The 18,840-nt window shown below is 47.8% G+C and overlaps 1 protein-coding gene and 1 long non-coding RNA gene across 11 annotated transcripts in view; one reads left to right on the top strand and one right to left on the bottom strand.

Moving 5' to 3' along the window:
* GTF3C2 (general transcription factor IIIC subunit 2) overlaps positions 1-18,840 on the bottom strand; it is a 34,096-nt gene that overhangs the window by 8,559 nt on the left and 6,697 nt on the right. For 8 of the 9 annotated variants that reach the window (XM_063623836.1, XM_063623834.1, XM_055252190.2 and 5 more), the window contains exons 2-10: positions 9,666-9,936; positions 9,182-9,503; positions 8,304-8,589; positions 3,992-4,086; positions 3,548-3,625; positions 3,311-3,409; positions 1,938-2,165; positions 1,659-1,770; positions 1,339-1,447 (exon numbers count right to left, since the gene is read on the bottom strand). In XM_063623836.1, the coding sequence (XP_063479906.1) occupies positions 1,339-1,447; positions 1,659-1,770; positions 1,938-2,165; positions 3,311-3,409; positions 3,548-3,625; positions 3,992-4,086; positions 8,304-8,589; positions 9,182-9,503; positions 9,666-9,912 (1,576 nt within the window). In that variant the 5' untranslated portion in view covers positions 9,913-9,936. The remainder of the gene's footprint in view (positions 1-1,338; positions 1,448-1,658; positions 1,771-1,937; positions 2,166-3,310; positions 3,410-3,547; positions 3,626-3,991; positions 4,087-8,303; positions 8,590-9,181; positions 9,504-9,665; positions 9,937-18,840) is intronic. The other variant, XM_063623838.1, reaches the window with a different exon arrangement.
* Positions 1,315-9,659, top strand: LOC129467643 (uncharacterized). Of its 2 annotated transcripts, none has more exons than XR_008652413.2 (3): positions 1,315-1,461; positions 6,316-6,423; positions 9,623-9,659. It is a non-coding gene; the product is annotated as an uncharacterized lncRNA (long non-coding RNA). The 2 variants fall into 2 exon arrangements; XR_010117235.1 differs by lacking the exons at positions 6,316-6,423; positions 9,623-9,659 and adding exons at positions 3,278-3,393; positions 3,504-3,639 and having other exon boundaries at positions 1,339-1,461.

Genomic DNA, 18,840 nt, shown 5'->3' with positions numbered 1-18,840 from the left:
CTTTATTGAGAAAGTCCTTATCTTTTCATCACCAAATTTATGAACCTACCTCTATCTGCTCCCATCTTCTTTCCTTCTGTTACACCTGATAGTATCCTTCCTCCTATCAGAAGAGCAATCCCTTCACTCTACTCTCTTCCCACCCTCTAGCACCTTTTCCCGAACACTGCTCATTCTGTTATCCTCCTTCCTCCTGTGTCATCCATCCACTTGTTCCCTCCCTAGTCTAGGTCACTCCCATATTGCCATGTGAACATGCCCTAATGTCTCCTATCCAAATAAAGGGACAAAATCTTCCTTTATTGACCACACTTAGGCAATCCACCACCTTCAAATTACTGGTTCCCCTTCACAGCGAAATTTTTTTTTTTTTTTTTTTTTTGTTTTTTTTTTTTTTGTTTTTTTTTGAGAACGTCTCACTAAGTCGCCCAGGCTATAGTGCAGTGGCACAATCTCAGTTCACTGCAGCCTCAACCTCCTGGGCATAAGTGATCCTCCCACCTCAGCCTCCCAAGTAGCTGGGACTACAGGCATGCACCACTGTTTGGCTACTTTTTAAAATTTTTTTGTCGAGACGACATCTCATTATATTGCCCCAGCTGGTCTCAAACTCCTAGGCTCAAGCAATCCTCCCACCTAGGCCTCGCAAAGTACTGGAATTAAGGCATGGACCACCATGCCCAGCCGCACGGCCAAACTTCTTGAAAGAATGGTCTATATTTACTATCTTTACTTTCTGACCTTCTATTACCTCCTCAACCCACTCTACAAGACCACCACATATGGGACTTCCCAGGGCTCCAACCTGGGTGCCCTCTTCTTTAAATACTCAGTACTAATGAAAAATAAATTCAATATATAGGAACTGCCTTTTCCTGACTCCTTCCTCCTTTTGCTCATCTTCAGCTCTCTATTCCATCCCTCTCTTCAGAACAAAAGATTGTGTTTGTGTGGGGGTGAGGGCAGGAGAGGCTAAGAACAGGATTGGGGGAACAAGAGTATGGCAGGGGAGATGGGCCCTATCCATCAGCCCAAGCCCTCAGCAGCTCTTTACACAGCCAGTTACCTGTGGCAGCAAGAGGAGGAAAAGTCCCAAGAGCACAGAAGAGGGAAGACGGGGGAGATAAAAGAAAATGTGCTGAAAGAGTACAGCTGTTAAGACTGCAAAAGAGAGAGGCCTCGAGAACAAACTTGAGTCACAATGCAGGGTGTGTGTGTGGCTGAGTAAGGCTTTGTGCTAGAGAGACTGGCCCAGAGGAGTTTCCAGGGAGATAGACAGGCCCTGCTATGCTCTGACCACCACTACAGCAGCCCCATTCTCCTTGCTGTGCTACTCACCTGGGGGTTGCTGAGCCAGCAGGGCCTCCGGATGGGGTAGACTGAATAGCAGTACTTTCCCGTCTGAGCAGGCCAGAGCCAAGAGACCCAGCCGGGGCAGGAGAGGAGCCTAAAGGGTAAAAGGTATGCTGAGGCTTGCTGCCTTCAGTTGACTCACAGAAAACCTTTGAGGTTCTAGTCCCTGAAAATACTGTATGAAGTTGCTGGAAAAACTCCATCCACCACACTCCAACCTTCCTTCCTTCAACTCTAAGAATTCCCAGGGCCTCTTTGTCCTGGCTTTGAGTCCTAGGGCCATCCCACAGTTGACTGGGAAGTACCTTCCGAGGGGTGCCTGGAAGTTCCCATGCTCCACTTGGGCAGAACTTGAGGTCCCAGATGCAGCCGTTGTCACAAGCAATGCCATAGACAAAGTGGGCCCTGTTGCCAGGACTGGAGAGAGAGCATGTGGGGATGGTGGGTAGGAAGAAGGGACATACGGCTGCCAGAGGTAAGCTCCCCTTGTCTCAGCCCAATCCAAGCCCTTCCCCCTATCCTGTCCAGAACCCATCCTGCTGTCCTCAACCACCCTCCCATGGCAGTGTCCAACCCCACCTCACCAGCTTTCTTGCTGCAAAGTCCCAAGGCCCCAGAGCTGGAGCAGCCCAGGACCCGAATGAAGCTGGCTCAGTGGGTGTGTCTCATTCATGTCAGGGCTGGAGAAAAGAGCCACATATTGGGAGGCTCCGGCCCCCTCTGGCACTGGGCACCAGTCCAGAGCCCAGAGCGGTCCCCCCGTGAAGAAGGACACATCCCAGCGCTCTGGATGTGCTGTGATCGAGCTAAATCTAGAGAAAAATCAAAGATGGGATGAAGAAAGGAATTAATGAAAGGTAATGAGGACTGAATGGGTGCTCCACCCAGAGCCAGTATGAACTGGCTCAAGCAAGAGCCTGAATATCAAAAACAGTTTACAAGTGAGAACGGTCCTTGACTACCACTTGTATCTTCCTCCTTTGCTTCCCAAAGTCTGTCTTATTATTATTTGAGACGGGGTCTGTCACCCAGGAGGGAGTATAGTGGCATGATCGACGGTTCACTGCAGCCTTGACCTCCCAGGCTTAAGTGGTTATCCCACCTCAGCCTCTGGAGTAGCTGGGACTATAGGCACATGCCACCATACCCCACTAATTTTTCTTTTTTTTTTTTTTTGTTTTGTTTTGTTTGTTGAGACGGAGTCTCACTCTGTCGCCCAGGCTGGAGTGCAGTGGCGCGATCTCGGCTCACTGCAAGCTCCGCCTTCCGGGTTCCCGCCATTCTCCTGCGTCAGCCTCCCGAGTAGCCGGGACTACAGGTGCCCACCACTGCGCCCAGCTAATTTTTTGTATTTTTAGTAGAGACGGGGTTTCACCGTGGTCTCGATCTCTTGACCTCATGATCCGCCCGCCTCGGCCTCCCAAAGTGCTGGGATTACAGGCGTGAGCCACCGCGCCCGGCACCCCACTAATTTTTCATACCCCACTAATTTTTAAATTATTTGTAGAGATAGGGGTCTTGCTATGTTGCCTAGGCTGGTCTTGAACTCGTGGGCTCAAGTAATCCTCCCTTTTTGGCCTCCCAAAGTGCTGGGATTACAGGTGTGAGCCACCACGCCCAGCCTCCAAAATCTGTCTAGCTCCAGCTCATCTTCAGGGCTGTTCATTCTGGAATACTATAGTATTCTCCCTAAGGCTAGTCTGTCCAGGTCTATCTGAGTAGATGTAACCTTGTGAACTGCTTTGGCCCCTAAATCTCTCTAGCTTCCCTCAGCCTGCCAGTAATGAACACTACAAATCAGAGACGACTGACCAGCTCTAGCCAGCACTCTTATTCTTGGGACCAACTGAACCAGCATCAGGGGAAAGACAGGACTTATCTGTCATCTCTTTCAACATTCATTTTTCTTGTTTCTGGCTCCTAGAATCAGAAAAAAGGGTGGATGTGCAATCTTTACCTGTTTATTCGGTAGAGGGTGCCATCTTCAGGTAGCCCTTCACGTTGTACAGAAAACAATGGAGACTTCTCCTCCTGGGGCAGGTAGGGAGTGGCCTCACTAGGGGAAGACAAAGGGAACAGTCTAAATTTGGAAGCGTTTCACCCATCTCAGGGTTCCCATTATAGAGCCTCTGTCACCCTTTCGTCTCCAGTAGTGTCACCCTTCCTAAGCTTCAGAGATGTTGCTTCAACTTACAGCTCAGATAACAAGTGCCACTTCCAGGCTAAAGGAATCCATTCAGCAAACTCCCAGTATGAATGTTTCTGCTCTCGGCTGGAGAAACAGAAGAAGCATTAATGAAGGAGGAGGGATTCTAGAGCAGCACAGTCCAATAAAACTTTCTGTGGGGATGGAAATGATCCATTATCTGTGCTGCCCAATATGCCAGTTGCTAGCTCCAATTAGCTACTGAGCACCTAAAATGTGGCTAGCACAGCTGAGAAACAGCCTTTCATTTTATTTCACTTTAATTAAAGAGTTCTAGTGCTCTTGTCTCTAGAGCAGTGCTTTTTAGTAATGAATGTCATCACGGTATTCCACCCATGAGTGCTTCTCCTTCCCACGGCCCCACTTCATCACCGTCCTTGCACTCCTCTACCACCCCTTTATTATCCCCAGCCCCCCGTCCCCAAGTCTCACAAGTCCTTGGTGAGATGGAGGCACTTCCAAACAGGAGCCATGATGTGATTTGGTAAGCCATTGGGAGCCATTCCCCGGCAGTGTGGCTTCTGCTTCTGAGGATCAAATTGAAGAAAATATAAGGGAATGAATTCTACAGGTTGGACAAAGTCCCAGAGACAGCTCTTTCCCAGTTTTTCTCTTCTTTGGCAATACTTCCCCCTCCAATCACTGCCCTATCAGCATCTTAAAAGATCTGTGTTTCAACCATTATAATGACTTCTTCACCTTCTGCTCTACTCCTCCATCAAAAATGCAAAATCTGTTACCTATTTTCTGTTCAGTTTCCTCAACATCTCCATGGCATTTGATTCACAGGATTCCCTTATGCCTCTTTGAAACTCCCGCCCTATGGAATAGTCTCCCTTACTCCTCTCCCCTCTCTTAATATTCCTTCACAGGTTCTCCCTTCTTGACAGGTCTCCTCGATGATGGTATTCCCCAGAGTTCCTGTCATCTTCTCGTCCCTCTACACAGGCAGACACACACACACTCCTGGTAATCTCATCTCATGTCCCATGGCTTTGACTACTGTCTTTTTGTTTGTTTGTTGTTTTTGAGACAGGGTCTCACTCTGTTGCCCAGGCTGGAGTGCAGTGGCACAATCTTGGCTCACTGCAGCCCCAGCTTCTGCCTCCTGGGCTCAAGCAATCCTCTCACCTCTGCCTCCTGAGTAGCTGGGACTACAGGCACACCCACCACACCTGGATAATTTTTTTGTATTTTTTTGTAAAGACAAGGTTTCACCATGGCCCAGACTGGTTTTGAACTCCTGGGCTCAAGCGATCCTTCCCCCTCGGCCTCCCAAAGTGCTGGGATTACAGGTGTGAGCCACCACAGCTGGCCTTTTTTAAAATTTAGAGGCAGGGTCTTGCTGTGTTGCCCATGCCAGACTTGAACTCCTGGGCTCAAGCAATCCTCTTGCCTCAGCCTCCTGAGTAGTTCAAAGTACACTCAGGAGGTACAAATGCATACCACCAAACCCAGCTTGACTACCATCTTTATGCCTGATTATCAAGTTTACATCTCCGTAATGTAAACCTGACTCAGTCTCAACTTCTCTACAAGTTCTAGACAGTGTTGTGGCAAGCCATATTAGGGCATGAGGCAAATGGAAAAAAACAGTAATCAGTTAAGCCGGGCGCAGTGGCTCACGCTTGTAATTCCAGCACTTTGGGAGGCCGAGGTGGGCGGATCACGAGGTCAGGAGATCGAGACCACGGTGAAACCCCGTCTCTACTAAAAATACAAAAAATTAGCCGGGCGTGGTGGCGGGCGCCTGTAGTCCCAGCTACTCAGAGAGGCTGAGGCAGGAGAATGGCGTGAACCCGGGAGGCGGAGCTTGCAGCAAGCCGAGATCGCGCCACTGCACTCCAGCCTGGGTGAGAGCACGAGACTCCATCTCAAAAAAAAAAAAAAAAAAAAAACAAAAACAAAAACAAAAACAGTAATCAGTTAAAAAAATCAGTAAAGATCCTGTCTTTATTTAAAATTTTGATATTGTGTTCATCATGGAACGAAATATCCATGATTTGTTGCATTGATTTTTTAAATGTTGCATCAAAATAGCATTTATCTCAATTACTGAGGGTTTCTGTTCTCCCTTAAATGTTGCACATGAGGTAAGTAAGGTACTGGTCTCATATATGCAACTGGTGATCAGACATCTCCAGCAGAATGACCCATGGCCAATGGGCACCTCAAACTCAACACGTCAGAAAGTGAATTCTGTCAGGTGTGGTGGCTCACATCTGTAATCCCAGCACTTTGGGAGGCCGAGGCAGGCAGATCACTTGAGGTCAAGAATTCAAGATCAGCCTGGCCAACATGGCGAAACCTCATCTCTACTAAAAATACAAAAGTTAGCTGAGCGTGGTGACGTGTGCCTTTAATTCCAGTTATTTGGGAAGCCGAGGCAGGAGAATCACTTGAACCCAGGAGGTGGAGGTTGCGGTGAGCTGAGATTGCTCCACTGCACTCCAGCCTGGGCGACAGAGCAAGACTCTGTTTCAAAAAAAAGAAAAAGGAAAAAAGAAAGTGAATTCATCTTCTCCCCTCCCCACCTTTGCCCCTCCCACATCCCTCACCCTTTTCGTGTTCCCAGGTTCAGTGCATGATGCCACCATGTAAGCTGGAAACTGCTATTCGACTTCCTCCCCCTCCCTTCAATTCCCAAATACCCTTAATTCTCTTACATATTCCATTCTGTGAGAGAATACAGAAACAAAAGAATTACAAAAATAAAAAATAAAAAATTACCTTACATATCTCTTCTTTTTTTAAAGACAGAATCTGGCTGGAGTGCAATGACGCAATCTCAACTCACTGCAACCTCTGCCTCCTGGGTTCAAGGGATTCTCCTGCCTCAGCCTCCCCAGTAGCTGGGACTACAGGTATATGCCACCACACCCAGCTAATTATTTTTGTATTTCTAGTAGAGACAGGGTTTCACTATGTTGGCCAAGCTGGTCTCAAACTCCTGGCCTCAAGTGATCCACCTGCCTTGGCTTCCCAAAGTGCTGGGATTACAGGTGTGAGCTACCGCACCTGGCCTCTTACATATCTTTTGAATCTGCCCCCTCCCTGCTCTTCTCTTCCTTCACTGCTTGATTTAGGACCTCACTATCTCTCACCTGGATAATTGAAACTATCTTTATTTTTTTTTTTTTTTTGAGACAGAGTTTCACACTGTTACCCAGGCTGGAGTGCAATGGTGCAATCTCAGCTCACTGCAACCTCCGCCTCCTGGGTTCAAGCGATTTTCTTGCCTCAGCCTCCTGGGTAGCTGGGATTACAGGCGTGCACCACCACACCCAGCTAATTTTTTTTTATTTTTAGTAAAGACGGGGTTTCACTATGTTGGCCAGGCTGGTCTCGAACTCTTGACCTTGTGATCCGCCTGCCTTGGCCTCCCAAAGTGCTAGGATTACAGGCGTGAGCCACCGTGCCTGGCAAAACTGTCTTCTGTCAACTATAGTTTGACCTATTTTCCAAACTGATGTTATTTTTCTACTTAAAAATGTTCATTGTACAGAGTTTCTGTACAACTGAATTGTGTGTTTTGTTTTGTTCTGTTTTGTTTTTGAGATGGAGTCTCACTCTCTCACCCAGGCTGGAGTGCAGTGGCATGATCTCAGCTCATTGCAACCTCTGCCTGCCGGGTTTAAGTGATTCTCCTGTCTCAGCCTCCCAAGTAGCTGGGACTACAGGTGCGCACCACCATGCCTGGCTAATTTTTGTATTTTTAGTAGAGACAGGGTTTCACCATATTGGTCAGGCTAGTCTCAAACTCTTGACCTCGGGTGATCCACCTGCTTGGCCTCCCAAAGTGCTGGGATTACACGCATAAGCCACCATGCCCGGCCTGAATTGTGTATTTTTTTTTTTTTTTTTTTGGGACGGAGTCTCGCTCTGTCGCCCAGGCTGGAGTGCAGTGGCACGATCTCGGCTCACTGCAAGCTCTGCCTCCTGGGTTCACGCCATTCTCCTGCCTCAGCCTCTCCGAGTAGCTGGGACTACAGGCGCCCGCCACCACGCCCGGCTAATTTTTTTTGTATTTTTAGTAGAGACGGGGTTTCACAGTGGTCTCGATCTCCTGACCTCGTGATCCGCCCGCCTCGGCCTCCCAAAGTACTGGGATTACAAGCGTGAGCCACCGCGCCCGGCCTGAATTGTGTATTTTTAAATGGTTAAAATGGCAAATTTTATGTTATATACATTTTACCACCGAAAAAAAAAACATAAAAACAGTATTTGCTGGTTCCTATCGGTCTATGTCCTTTCATATTCTCCAGTTTAATCTCGCCTACAACTTTACTCCAGGCTCTATGCTCCAGCCATAATCAATTTATGGGAAAACCATCCTCTCTGGCAAACTTCTACTTATCCTTCAAGAAGCAATTCAACTATCATTCCTCTGTGAAGCCTAAGCAGTTAATTACCCTTCCTCTATATGCCTAAATCATTTTGTTCACTCCTAGGGTAGTGCTGATTGCACTGTGAACTTGTGAGGCAGGACACACTGTCTTATTTACGTTTGTGTTTCCTAACAGAGAATAGATACTCAATATATGAATGAATAATCTTGTTTACCATACCCCTTCTTCTGCGCTCTCCCTAATACACCAACTGTTTTTGAAATGGACCCTTTTTTCTTTAACCTGTTTTGTCTATTATAGTTACCAGGTCAAAGCTGTCTTTCCTTTCTCAGTACCTTGCTGGTCCCCTAAAATCCTACTATGTCCCCATTCACTTTCTTGTTCATTGAGGTTACCCCTGAAGTAGATCCTCGCAGGGTGCTTCGAGGCACTGCAGGCTCAGGTTCAGATGAGCTCTCACTTGGGCCCTCACTTTCTTCCACATCTTCAGCCTCAACCTGGAGAAAAAAGTCTTCATCCCGTGGAGCACCATCCACCTCTTCTCCACCTGGACAGGCTGCTGGCTGCCGGATCTTCTTCGGTCTGGTGGGGCTGCTCACCTTGGGGCCCTCAGGACAGGACACAGGAGCAGGCAGGGCTGTTGAGAGCTCTTCAGCCAGTTCCTGAAGATACAGAAGTGCCCTGTGGGAACAGACAGAGTCACAGCCATTCTCACATATAACTGAGAACCCACGTTTCCAGACGTGGTTGATTTTTATCTCAATGGAGCCTCCCAATAACCCCATGATTAACCAATTAACTCTATTAATTTCCCCTTCCCCCTTGGAAGATGAAAAACCAGAAATCTAAGTTATGTGACTTGGCCGAGATGACTGAGATAACAAATGTGGAATCTGAACCCAGGTCTTCTCACTCTAAGTTCAATACATTTTTCATTCTACCACAGTCAAAGAACACAGAGGGCAAGAGAAAGAATGGAACAGCATATATATATTGACATATACTGGATAGTAAAACAGTAAAGAGCTGGGTAAAGCTTGTGAAAAATGGCACAGGACATAAAGTACAGACAGTAATTCTTAGATAAACCAAGTTAGCAATACACGCCATTAACAGTGCTGTGGTAAGAGCCTAAAGGACTGCTCAAGTCCCTAGAATCCAGACACCACCCCTGCTTACCTAATACCTCATCAGTCTTCTCTCTCCAACATCTGCCCCACCCTGATCCCTTCACCCAACCCCCCTCCACCAAGCTATGCCCCACAATCCTTACACTTGGGCAGCCCTTCGGCGGGGTCGTTCCCCAGAAGGGGTCTCAAAGTCCTCAGGGGGCCTCTTTGGAGATTGAGATTCTGGCCGATCTAGGTCTTTTGACAACTTCAGCAGTAGCAGCTCTGCCTTGGACTTTCGACCTCGTTTCTTAGGCATGGGGGTGGACAGAGGGTTGGATTGATCTAAGAGACCAGGAACCAGAGGGGCTGATGGAGGATTAGGCTGTTGGGGCCTTTTGGGGCCTTTTCGTGTCCTACCACCTCTCTTCCGGCCAGGCTTGGAGGCCCTAGGCTTTGAGACCTTTGACATCTCTGAAGAAAGATCTGTAGAGAAGAATATGGGTCTGTGAGATGGGACCAGAATTCAAACCTCTTTGGAAAAGATTACACTGTAGCCAGGTTTGTAAGATCCTATGAGCTCAACCTGCTCTCTTTCATCTTAGGCTCAGCATGGGGAATAAAAAGATAAGAGGACAAGGTACATACCTTGCTGTTCCAGTCTGGAGAGGCTTTCCTGCTCTGGAGGGAGCCTACTCTGATCAGGAGAATCCTCAAATCCAGGTAAAGGGGTAGGTAATGACATCTCTATGGAAGCCTCTGCGCTGGTTATTTCTGAAGAGGTCTTGACATCAAGCTGATTTAGCACCTCTTGTCCAGGAGAGTCTGCCACAGTCATGTTCCCCACGGGGCCGGCCTCCCCCAGGGCAACATAGCCGACCCCGCAGGTATCCATCAGCACCCCCCAAAATGGCTGCCCCTGCATACAGAGACATACAAATGAGTAGAAGACAAAAACTATTTGTACTAGCTCAGATTTTTGTTTCCCCATCTTTTCTCTCTCATTCTCACACTCATACCCAAGTTCCCTGATTATTCACTTATTCAACAATATTTACTAAGCACCTTCTATATGTCAGGCACTGTTCTGGAAACTGGTAATACGAGCCAGGTGCAGTGGCTTACACCTGTAATCCCGGCACTTAGGGAGGCTGAGGCAGGAAGGCAGCTTGAGCTTAGGAGTTTGAGACTAGCCTGGGCAACACAGCAAGACCCCTTCTCTAGCAAAAAAAATTAAAAAATTAAAAACAAAAAAAGAAACTGGTGATGTGACAATAAACAAGACAGACAAGGTGCCTGCCCTCATGGAACTTACATTTTGGTGCAGCAGACAATAAACGAGTAAACAAATTAAGCTTCCACTTTTTTTTTTTTTTTTTTTTAAGACGGAGTTTCAGTCTTGTTGCCCAGGCTGGAGTGTAATGGTGCAATCTCAGCTCACTAAAACCTCCATCTCCCGAGTTCAAGCGATTCTCCTGCCTCAGCCTCCTAAGTAGCTGGGATTAAGGTGCACACCACCACGCCCAGCCAATTTTTGTATTTTTAATAGAGATGAGGTTTCACCTTGTGGGCCAGGCTGGTCTCAAACTCCTGACCTCAGGTGATCCACCTGCCTTAACCTCCCAAAGTGCTGGGATTACAGGTATGAGCCACTGCGTCTGGCCATAAAGCTTCCATTTATTAAATGCTAACTATGTGCCAAGCACTATACTAAGTGCTATACATACATTACCTAATTTAAAGCTCATATATTTTCTTGTAAGGATGAAGCAGTGAATGCACAATTATTTTACCTCCATCTCTGAAACCCAATGAAATAAAACACACACACACAGACATACACACACTCCAAAAAAGGAGAGAAAGAAAAATTTGTCTATCATGAATCCAGGAAAGGGACACAACTTCCTTAAAATATACTACAAAAAAGAGCTGCCAGATACTACAAAATTTAGACCAAAGTGAAGAGGCATACTTAATATTAACATCTCTTTCTGTAAAGATTAGTCAAGGAATACGTTTATTTAAGAATAAGTAAAAGGCCAGGCAGGATGGCTCATGCCTGTAATTCCAACACTTTGAGAGGCCAAGGAAGAAGGACTGCTTGAGGCCAGGAGTTCAAGACCAGTCTGGGCAACACAGGGAGCCCTCATCTCTACAAAAAATTTTAAAAGTTAGCCGCGCATGGTGGTGCGCACCTGTAGTCCCAGCTACTTGGAAGGCTAAGACAGGAGGATTGCTTGAGCCTAGGAGTTCGAGGTTACAGTGAGCTATGATGGTGCTACCATACTCCAGCCTGGGTATGGTATTTTAAATAAAAACATTTAAAAATAATTTTCTGGCCAGGCATGATAGCTCATGCCTGTAATTCCAGCACTTTGTGAGGACAAGGCAGAAGGATGGCTTGAATCCAGGAATTCAAGACCATCCTGGGCAACAGAGTGAGACTCCTTTGCTACAAAAAAACATGGTGGTACACACCTGTAGTCCCAGCTACTTGGGAGGCTGAAGTGGGAGAATCACTTGAGCCCAGGAGGTCCAGGCTGCAGTGAGCTGTAATCACACCACTGCACTCCAGCCTGGGCAACAAAGCAACACCGTCTCAAGTAAATAAATAATTTATTTTTTAGAAAGAATGAGTTGGGCTCCTTCCTTCCTTCCTTCGTTCTTTTCTTTTCTTTTCTTTTTTCTTTCTTTCTTCTTTTCCCTCTCGGGCCCAGGCTGCAATCTACTCGGCTTGCTGCTGCCCGCGCCGCGGACTGCCTGGGTCTGGCGGCGCGCGCCACCGCTACCTGCCTTTTCTCCTTTCACTGCAGGCACGCGTTCGCCATCTTGGCCACGCTGGTCGCCAGCTCCTCACGCCGAGTGCTCTGCCCGCCTCAGCCTCCCGAGCTACTGGAACTACAGACGGAGTCTCGCTCACCCAGTGCTCGGTGTTGCCCAGGCTGGAGTGCGGTGGCGTGGTCTGGCCTCGCGGCAGCCTCCGCCCCCCAGCCGCCTGCCTTGGCCTACCAGGGTGCTGGGATTGCAGCCCCTGCCCGGCCGCCGCCCCATCTGGGAGGTGGGGAGCGCCTCTGCCCGGCCGCCCCGTCTGGGAAGTGAGGAGCGCCTCTGCCCGGCCACCCACCGTCTGGGAAGTGAGGAGCGCCTCTGCCCGGCCACCCACCGTCTGGGAAGTGAGGAGCGCCTCTGCCCGGCCACCCACCGTCTGGGAAGTGAGGAGCGCCTCTGCCCGGCCACCCACCGTCTGGGAAGTGAGGAGCGCCTCTGCCCGGCTGCCCCATCTGGGAAGTGAGGAGTGCCTCTGCCCGGCCACCCATCGTATGGGAGGTGAGGAGCGCCTCTGCCCGGCCACCCATCGTCTGGGAAGTGAGGAGCGCCTCTGCCCGGCCACCCATCGTCTGGGAAGTGAGGAGCGCCTCTGCCCGGCCACCTATCGTCTGGGAAGAAGTGAGGAGCGTCTCTGCCTGGCCGCTCCGTCTGGGAAGTGAGGAGCTCCTCTGCCCGGCCGCCCTGTGTCTGGGTAGAAGCGAGGAGCTCCTCTGCCTGGCCGCTCCGTCTGGGAGGTCTACCACGGAGGCCAGAAGCAATGTGGGGGCTGGACGTGGTGGCTCACGCCTGTGGTCCCGGCACTCTGGGGGGCGAGGCGGGTTGATCACTTCGGGCTAGGAGTTCGAGACCAGTCTGGCCAACTTGGCGAAACATGAAGAATACAACAGACAAACCAACCAACCAACTCAGTGACAACAAAACAGGTCTACCCTGGAGTCATACTCTAATTTTTTCTATTTTCTTCCCTTTCTGATCCTTTATCCCACTTTCTTTTTCTTCCTCTTCCTTCTCCCTCTTCTTTGTCAAATAGAGGATTGAGTTATTATCACTGATCCATATAAAGTCCCTCTCTCATTTAACTCCCACCCCCCATTTCTATTCCCCGACTTCCCATGTGCAACCTTCCTAATATGTTTGATACGCATCTTTTTGTTTGTATGTATTTTTAGAAAATGTTTATTGTTTTTGTATGCAAAAATTAATAAAAAAAAAAAAAAAAAAGAAAGAAAGAATGAGTTGGCCAGGCATTGTGGCTCACACTTGTAATCCCAGGACTTTGAGAGGCTGAGGCAGGTGTATCGCCTGAGGTCAGGAGTTCGAGACTAGCCTGGCCAACATGGTGAAACCCCATCTCCACTAAAAATACAAAAATTAGCTGGGCATGGTGGCAGGCACCTGTAATCCCAGCTACTCAGGAGGCTGAGGCAAGAGAATCAATTGAACCCGTGGGGCGGAGGTTGCAGCGAGCCGAGATCATGCCACCGTACTCCAGCCTGGGTGACAGAGTGAGACTCTGTCTTTAAAAAAAAGAATGAGTCGGCCGGGCGCGGTGGCTCACGCTTGTAATCCCAGCACTTTGGGAGGCCGAGGCGGGCGGATCACGAGGTCAGGAGATCGAGACCACGGTGAAACCCCGTCTCTACTAAAAATACAAAAAATTAGCCGGGCGTGGTGGCGGGCGCCTGTAGTCCCAGCTACTCGGAGAGGCTGAGGCAGGAGAATGGCGTGAACCCGGGAGGCAGCGCTTGCAGTGAGCCGAGATCGCGCCACTGCACTCCAGCCTGGGTGAAAAAGTGAGACTCCGTCTCAAAAAAAAAAAAAAAAAAAAAAAGAATGAGTCAAAGAGTTCTCTGGTGCCCTGCTATCAATATTTCACCTGGATGGGGGTGACGGGTAGGCTATGGGATAATTAAGGAACATCCTATTACATTAAGAAAGCTTTTCCTCTTTTTTTTTTTTTTTTTTTTGAGACAGAGTTTCGCTCTTGTTGCCCAGGCTGGAGTGCAGTGGCATGATCTCGGCTCACTGCAACCTCCGCCTCCCAGGTTCAAGCGATTCTCCTGCCTCGGCCTTCCGAGTAGCTGGGACAACAGGTGCCTGCCACCACACCCAGCTAATTTTTTGTATTTTTAGTAGGGATGGGGTTTCACCATGTTGGCCAGGCTGGTCTTGAACTCCTGACCTCAGGTGATCTGCTCACCTCGGCCTCCCAAAGTGCTAGGATTACAGACTTGAGCCACCGTGCCCGGCCACTTTTTTTTTTTTTTTTTTTTTTTTTTTTGAGACAGGCTCTTGTTCTATCACCCAGACTGGAGTGGTGCAGTGGTGAGATCACAGCTCACTGCAGCCTTGTCCTCCACGGCTCAAGCAATCCTTCTGCCTCAGCCTCCCAAGTAGCTAGGACTACAGACATGTATCACCATGCCTGGCTAATTTTTAAATTTTTTGTAGAGATGAGATCTCACTACATTGCCCAGGATGGTCTTGAATTCCTGGGCACAAGCAATCTTTCCACCTCAGTCTCCCAGAATGTTGGGATTATAGGTGTTAGCCACCGTGCCCATCCTGACACCTTTTTTTTTTTTTTTTTTGAGCTAGAGTCTCATTCTGTAACCCAGGCTGGAGTGCAATGGTGCAATCACAGCTCACTGCAGCCTGGACCTCCCAGGCTCAAGTGATCCTCCCACCTCAGCCGCCTGAGTAGTTGGGACTACAGGCATGCACCACCATGCCTGACTAATTTTTGTATTTTTTGTAGAGACTAAGTTTCACCATATTGCCCAGGCTGGAGTGCAGTGGCGTGATTACATACTCAAACTCCTGGACTCAAGCAATTCTCTCAACTTTGTCTCCCAAAATGCTGGGATTACAGGCATAAACCACTATGCCTTGCCTTTTTTAATTTTTAAAAATTAAAAAAAAATTTTTTTTTTCTGAGTCAGGATCTCGCTCTGTCACCCAGGCTAGAGTGTGGTGGTGTGATCACAGCTCACTGCAGCCACTAACTCCTGGGCTCAAACAATCCTCCCTCCCCAGCTTCCCAAGTAGCCAAGACTTCAAATGTGCACCAATACGCCCAGATAAGTTTTTAATTTTTTTGTGCAGATTGGGTCTTGCTATTTTGCCCAGGCTTGTCTTGAATTCCTAACCTCAAGAGATCCTCCTACCTTGGCCTCCCAAAGTGCTGGAATTACAGGCGTAAGCCACCACGTCTGGCCAAGAAACCTTTTCACATTGAAGAATTAACTAAATTGTCATGAGTCTTCATTTTCTTCAAACCCAAAAAAATTAGTTGTATAACCATGGGCCCAAAGTAAACTAAGATAAATCACTGACCACCAAACCCGAAACCTAAGCAACACAGAACTCTCCAAGGGTCCAGTTTTTGGCCAGAATAACATGCCTGTCTGTGACAAAGGGGTAGACATAGTTCAAATCCCAGGATGGGATCCCCCCACACCGAATAGATCTATATACGCCTTAAGAATAAACAATTCATCAGTCTCAGTGGAAAAGTGTGCTTATACAAATCCCATAAGAAATATAAAATAAAAGCTTCCAACTGTCTCACTTGAAGAAGCTACAGTCTAACCAGATTATAAACTATAGCAATGGCCAACGCTCTGAGGCAGGTTCTGAGGATACAAGAAAACACATGTGCTAAAGATACATTATAACACTGCCAAGGTAAATAAAGGTCAGTGAAAATCCATCTATATTATTCCTTTGATAAATAAGAAGCCCTGACAGAACTACCCCATTCAAAATTAGTCACAAACCAAAAGGACCTATGCATAGATTACCAAAAGAATAAAAAGGATAGAAAGATGAAGAGTACCCTTTTGAAGAAGTGATTAAGAAAACAGAAGCAAATTTCCAACAAAAAATTCCTGCACTTTCAAAAACATCAAACGGATTGTGAAATCCAACAGCTAGGGTTTGAACATCCCCTCCAAAACTCATGCTGAAATTTAATTGCCATTTGTAACAGTATTAAGAGGTGGGACTTTTAAGAGATGATTAGGCCCCAAGGGCTCCACCCTGACCAGTCAGATCAGTGTCATTATAAAAGGGTGAGTTTAGGGCAGGACCCAGTGGCTCATGCCTGTAATCCCTGCACTTAGGGAGGCAGAGGTGGGAGGATCCCTTGAGCCCAGGAGTTTGAGACCAGCCTGGGGAAGATGGCAAAACCGTCTCTACAGAAAAATACCAAAACAGGGCCAGGTGCAGTGGCTCACGCCTGTAATCCCAGCACTTTAGGAGGCCAGGGCGGGCCAATCACGAGGTCAAGAGTTCGAGACCACCCTGGCCAACATGGTGAAACTCTGTCTCTACTAAGAATACAAAAATTAGCTGGGTGTGGTGCCACGTGCCTTAATCCCAGCTACTTGGGAGGCTGACACAGGAGAATTGCTTGAACTCGGGAGGTGGAGGTTGCAGTGAGCCAAGATAGTGCCACTGCACTCCAGCCTGGGTGACAGAGCAAGACTCCGTCTGAGGAGAAAAAAAAAAAAAACTAGCTGGGCATGGTGGGCAGCAGGGACCTGTAGTCCCAGCTACTCAGGAATTGCAGGTGGGAAGATCACTTGAGCCCGGGAGGTGGAGGCTGCAGTGAGCAGAGATTGCATTCCTGCACTCCAGCCTGGGTAATAAAGCGAGACTCTGTCTCAAAAAACAAACAAAAAAACCAAAAACATGTATCATGACAACACATATCATTTAAACTCATCCATTAAAAGAAAGAATAGGACCAGGTAAAGGCTCATGCCTGTATTCCCAGTATGTTGGGAGGCTGAAGCAAGCAGATTGCTTGAGGCCAGGAATTTGAGACCAGCCTAGCCAACATAGCGAAATCCCATCTCTACTAAAAATACAAAAATTAGCTGGGCATGGTGGCACACGCCTGTGATCCCAGCTACTTGGGAGACTGAGGCACGAGAATCACTTGAGCCTGGGAGGTGAAGCCGAGATCACACCACTGCATCCCAGCCTGGGCAGACAGAGCAAGATGCTATCTCAAAAGAAAAAATAATAAAGATTTGGTTTGATTTTAATTTTGTATTTATTTATTTTCGAAATGGAGTCTTGCTCTTGTCACCCAGGCTGGAGTGCAGTGGCCTGATCTCAGCTCACTGCAACCTCTGCCTCCCAGGTTCAAGTGATTCTCCTGCCTTAGCCTCCCCAGTAGCTAGGATTACAGGCGGCCGCCACCCAACTAATTTTTGTATTTTTTTTTTTTTTTTGAGACAGAGTCTCGCTCTTTCACCCACACTGGAGTGCAGTGGCGCGATCTCGGCTCATTGCAGGCTCCGCCCCCCGGGGTTCACGCCATTCTCCTGCCTCAGCCTCCTGCCTAGCTGGGACTACAGGCGCCCGCCACCTCGCCCGGCTAATTTTTTGTATTTTTAGTAGAGATGGGGTTTCACCGTGTTAGCCAGGATGGTCTCGATCTCCTGACCTCGTGATCTGCCCGCCTCGGCCTCCCAAAGTGCTGGGATTACAGGCGTGAGCCACCACGCCCGGCCAATTTTTGTATTTTTAATAGAGATGGGGTTTCACCATGTTGGCCAGGCTGGTCTCGAACTCCTGACCTCAAGTGATCTGCCTGCCTTGGCCTCCCAAAGTGCTGGGATTACAGGTGTGAGCCACTGTGCCCAGCCTGATTTGATTTGAGACAGAGTCTTGCTCTGTTGCCCAGGCTGTAGTGCAGTGTCACGATTTCGGCTCACTACAAGCTCCGCCTCCCAGGTTCACGCCATTCTCCTGCCTCAGCCTCCCAAGTAGCTGGGACTACAGGTGCCCGCCATCATGCCCTGCTAATTTTTTGTATTTTTAGTAGAGACGGGGTTTCACCGTGTTAGCCAGGATGGTCTCTATCTCCTGACCTCGTGATCCGCCCGCCTCGGCCTCCCAAAGTGCTGGGATTAAAGGCGTGAGCCACTGCGCCCGGCCCTGATTTGATTTTAAAAGACAAATAACTATATGCTTTTCAAGAGATGCCTAAAACAAAATAACTCAAAAAGCTGAAAATACAAAGATCAACTAAAATGTACAGGGCAAAATCTAAGCAGAAACAAAGGAGGAGTTTTGATGACAATAGTAAAGTCGAATTTAGGGGAAAAATATTAAATAGGAATAAAGGGAGTACTTTTTTTTTTTTTTTTGAGACGGAGCCTCTCTGTTGCCCAGGCTGGAATGCAGTGGCATGATCTCAGCCCATTGCAACCTCTGCCTCAGCCTCCCGAGTAGCTGGGATTACAGACATGTGCCACCATGCCCGGCTAACTTTTGTATTTTTTAGTAGAGATGGGGTCTGGCTGTGTTGGCCAGGCTGGTCTTGAACTCCTGACCTCAAATGATCCCCCTGCCTCAGTCTCTCAAAGTGCTGGGATTACAGGCATGAGCCACTGTGCCCAGCCCAAAAGGGAGTAGTTTATAATGAATAAAACTTCAAATCATATAAAAGATATAAATGTCATGAACATTTAAACATCAAATAACAGCATCAAAAGATATAAAGCAAAATGTTCATGACATAGAATAACTTCTTTTAATCAATGACAAAGTAGATAAGAACAAAGAAGATATAAATAAAATAAATATTCCCCCCTATATTGGTTCAGTTGCATAGAACAGAATCCTCTCCAATAAGTTCAAGCAGAAAGGAATTCACTACACGGTATTAAACAGTTCATATCAGTGGTTCACAAAGTGTGGCCCCAGAAACAGCAGCATCAGTATTACCTGCAAATTTGTTAAAATGCAAATTCCTAGTTCTACCCCAGACCTACCGAATCAGCAATCCTGGATGGGGGCCAGCACCTTGTGTTTTAACAAGCCCTTCAGGGGATTCTGACGCACACTCAAGCTGAAAAACACTTGCATAAATAAATGATCACAAGGAGGGTTGAGGGAAAAACAGCTGGTAGGAACAAGTGCTTATCAAACTGGGAAGGTGCTCTTATTTACAGCTGCTGGCTCAAGAATCATA

The sequence above is a fragment of the Symphalangus syndactylus genome, chromosome 18, assembly GCF_028878055.3.
Source record: "Symphalangus syndactylus isolate Jambi chromosome 18, NHGRI_mSymSyn1-v2.1_pri, whole genome shotgun sequence".
Taxonomy (NCBI): domain Eukaryota; kingdom Metazoa; phylum Chordata; class Mammalia; order Primates; family Hylobatidae; genus Symphalangus; species Symphalangus syndactylus.
This window is presented reverse-complemented; position numbering and strand designations above follow the sequence as displayed.